At 59.8% G+C, this 3,158-nt stretch overlaps 1 protein-coding gene across 1 annotated transcript in view; it reads right to left on the bottom strand.

The window, feature by feature from the left end:
• RASGRF1 (Ras protein-specific guanine nucleotide-releasing factor 1) overlaps positions 1 to 3,158 on the bottom strand; it is a 55,013-nt gene that overhangs the window by 5,099 nt on the left and 46,756 nt on the right. The window contains exons 20-23 of the mRNA XM_009881155.1: positions 2,011 to 2,114; positions 1,534 to 1,618; positions 1,045 to 1,242; positions 164 to 243 (exon numbers count right to left, since the gene is read on the bottom strand). Coding sequence (XP_009879457.1) covers positions 164 to 243; positions 1,045 to 1,242; positions 1,534 to 1,618; positions 2,011 to 2,114 — 467 coding nt within the window. The remainder of the gene's footprint in view (positions 1 to 163; positions 244 to 1,044; positions 1,243 to 1,533; positions 1,619 to 2,010; positions 2,115 to 3,158) is intronic.

Below are 3,158 nucleotides of genomic sequence, written 5' to 3'. Positions count from 1 at the left end.
CGTTAGTTCAGGCTCTGAAATGATCTTGTGAGCAACGTCGCAGCCCGCAGGGCGGGAGCTGGGGGGGGATCGGGGTCCCCCAGCACCGCGGGGGCCCTGCGCCGGCCCTCAGCAGCCCCTGCAGCAGGAGAATCATCGCGGAGGAGAATCACCGTCCACTCACTTTTTCAGTGCCTCCCTCAGGTTCTTGAACCTGCCCTCCGACGACACCAGCTTTTGTAGCTTATCGATCAGAGCCTTCGTCTGCAAGAAAGCCAAAGTGTCGCTTGGAGGAGGCCCTGGAAGAACCCCCCATCGCCGTGGCCGGGGGCGGGGAAGCCCGCGGAGCCGCAGGGTCGCTCCCATCCCACCCGGCCTGCAGCAGCCACCAGGGCACGTCACCCCGACCCACTGCTCGACACCTTTGCAGGTACAAATTCTGCCCAGGCTGTCACGCCTGGCGCCTGGTGACGTCCAGAGGAGCCGAGCAAACACTTCAAAGCAAAGCTCCTCCAACACATAATAAAGACAGGCTATGCGCTTGTTTCCTTCCCCTGCCTCCCACCTTCGCCAGTGCCTGTTTCAATTTACAGATTTGTCACTTTGCAGGAAAAAAGACGGCGTTGCAGATTCAGAGGAGCCCACACAGCGGTTCTGGCTCAGCAGCCTCTGGCCTCCGTCAGGCGCCGCACCGAGCAGGTACAAGCTATTCCTGTACCAAGTAACTCAACATAAGAATTCATTTTCCTCATCCATAATTGGTCTGCGAAGCCCAGAAAACCTGTTTAAAGAAGCGTCTGCGTGTGTGTGCCTACAGCTGCGATGACTCTTTAGAAAAGGTTTGTTTAACTGCACATCTGACCTGCGGGATGAATAAACCCGGCAGCAACGCGGGGTCTGAGCTGCTCGCACGCCCCCGCCCTCCTGGGAAAGACCTACAAAACCCTTACTCTGTTTTCTAACTTTTTTTTCAATGCGTATGTCTTATGTCATCCCAACACCATCACTCTCAACCCATCAAACCCCTCCCGGGCTCCCAGCGGGGGGTCAGCCCCGCGCCCCTACCTGCTTGGAGACCTTGAGCCAGGTTTTCTTCAGGCGGAAGATGGCACTGCGGTTGAGGGAGGAGGTGATCTCCAGCACCGCGTTGTAGTTGTGCAGGCACCTGCAGATGTCCGCCACCGCCACCCACTTCTCGATGGCACTCACCCGCGCGTTGATCTCCTCGTTCCGGAGGATCTCCGATGCTATCAAGTTACTGACCTTTGGGGAGACACCGGTCCCAGCCCACGTGTTAGGACGACTTTGGACAACGGCTATGTCCCCTCCAGCCCCACAGCACTTTTAAAAAAATTTCCCTTCCCTGCAGTAGCCCCAGCAGGAGCAACTGCACCAGGAGATGCTCCACCTGCGACAAGTCCCCATGGCACGTAACATCCATGGAGTGGGGCAGATGAACCTCAGCCCCCCCGGTCCCTGGCTAACACCGGGGGCAGGTTGGCTGCGCTGCCTCGTCTTCGCCTGTCCCCCATCCCCTGCTGTGGCTGCACTTACATCGTTAAAGTGTTTTGTGTTCTTCATGATGTAAGGAGTCCTTTCATTCTTTTCAAGCTTCATCCAGCCTTGCCCAAAGAACTCTCTGCAAATGAAAACATTCAGGTCAACATTTATTTCCCATTTTTCTGGGACGCCCAAGCCCCGTAGCTCCACTGCACCCACATGGGACAGAGATACCAGTGCCTTTGCCCCCCACGCTGCCGGAGAAGGACCGCATGGACGGGCTTGCCAGTGCGATGGACACGGGAGGCTCTCCCTGCACCCCTCGCCCCAGGGCCGCCAGCAGATAAGCCACAGGGTCAGACCTCAAATCTGGGCTTGAGCCCAGCCTGGGCAACCTGCAAAGCAGGCGGCAGCCGGGAAGGGTTTGCACCTTCTGGGTTTAGCCTGGGCCAGGCTGGACGTGCGGGAGCGGGCGGCCACGGAGCCCTGGGCAACCAGAACAGCCCTTCCTCACCCGTGGGGATCACTCACTCATACGGGATCTTCTTGAAGACCAGGTGGTCCAGCAGCGTCAGCTGTTCTGCTATCTCCAGGGCCGAGTGGTTTTCAAAAGGTTCTGCTTTGACTCCCTCAGCCTGAGTGACAAAGGCAACGATGAGGGCTCGTTGGTTAACAGCACAGTAACAACTTCTACATTTCATGCACGTAAAACAAAAGCCGAAGTCAGACTCCCGAGCCAAAGGCGTTTCCCCAGCGGAGCCGGTGTGTACGGTGCTGCGCTGGTCCAGCGGTCCAGCGGCACCGCATCCCGCATCCCACCAGTGCTGAGAGGTGCCGGCTTCACCCAGCCCTGCCAACCCCATGGTTTTAATTACGTTATCATCCGAGCACATGTACAGACACAAAATTAACTAATCATCTCTATTTAAGTAATTAGGTGTCAGCTATGGAACAGATTCCCGCATGTCAACCTCTGCAACTGCTGCCTTTTTGCTCTACATCTGCTTAATTAATAAAGCACCAGGGGATCCCAGCCGGAGCGGCGCTGCTGAGCCACTGCCTCGTGCCCGGCTACCCCTGCCCGGCAGCTCGGCCGGCCTCGCCGGCACCGCTCCCCCAGCGCCCGCCGGGTTGGGACCCCCCGGGCCCGCTCAGGCTCTTCGGAGGGATGTCCAGAAAAGCAGGAGAGCAGGGACAGCCCCTGTCCCCCCTGCCTGGCTCTGGCCGAGCGGCGCTTGCAGGCACGGGGGGCCTCGGGGTGCCCCGTGGTGATGGGGCTGATGGCGAGAACCTCCGACCACAGACTTCACTGTGCTTCAGCACAGAGACAGCCTGAACTCAGGGTTTTCCCAGCAGGGAACAGTCTAAAAGCCCACCACAGCATCCCTCCTCCTGGGAAGGAGCAGCGGCATCTCTCCTGACCGGGTCCCAGGAGAGGGGACGCAGCAGCTCCCGGCACGGGGGGTGCACGGGAAAGGGGGCCAGGCTGGCGTCACGCCGGGACGGAGCAGCACAACTGGGAGCCACGGGCAGCTGCGGGGACAGAGCTGCGAGGGCCAAGGTGCAAAGCACAGGGGGCACAGGGCGGCAGGAGCAGGGTGTCTGCGGGCGCTCGCTGCCTCCTCCAGTCCAGCCAGTTCCTCCCACAGGCAGCCCGGGCCCTCCTCGCTGGCCCTCCC

Source organism: Charadrius vociferus, unplaced genomic scaffold (assembly GCF_000708025.1).
Source record: "Charadrius vociferus isolate BGI_N301 unplaced genomic scaffold, ASM70802v2 scaffold623, whole genome shotgun sequence".
Lineage (NCBI taxonomy): Eukaryota > Metazoa > Chordata > Aves > Charadriiformes > Charadriidae > Charadrius > Charadrius vociferus.
This window is presented reverse-complemented; position numbering and strand designations above follow the sequence as displayed.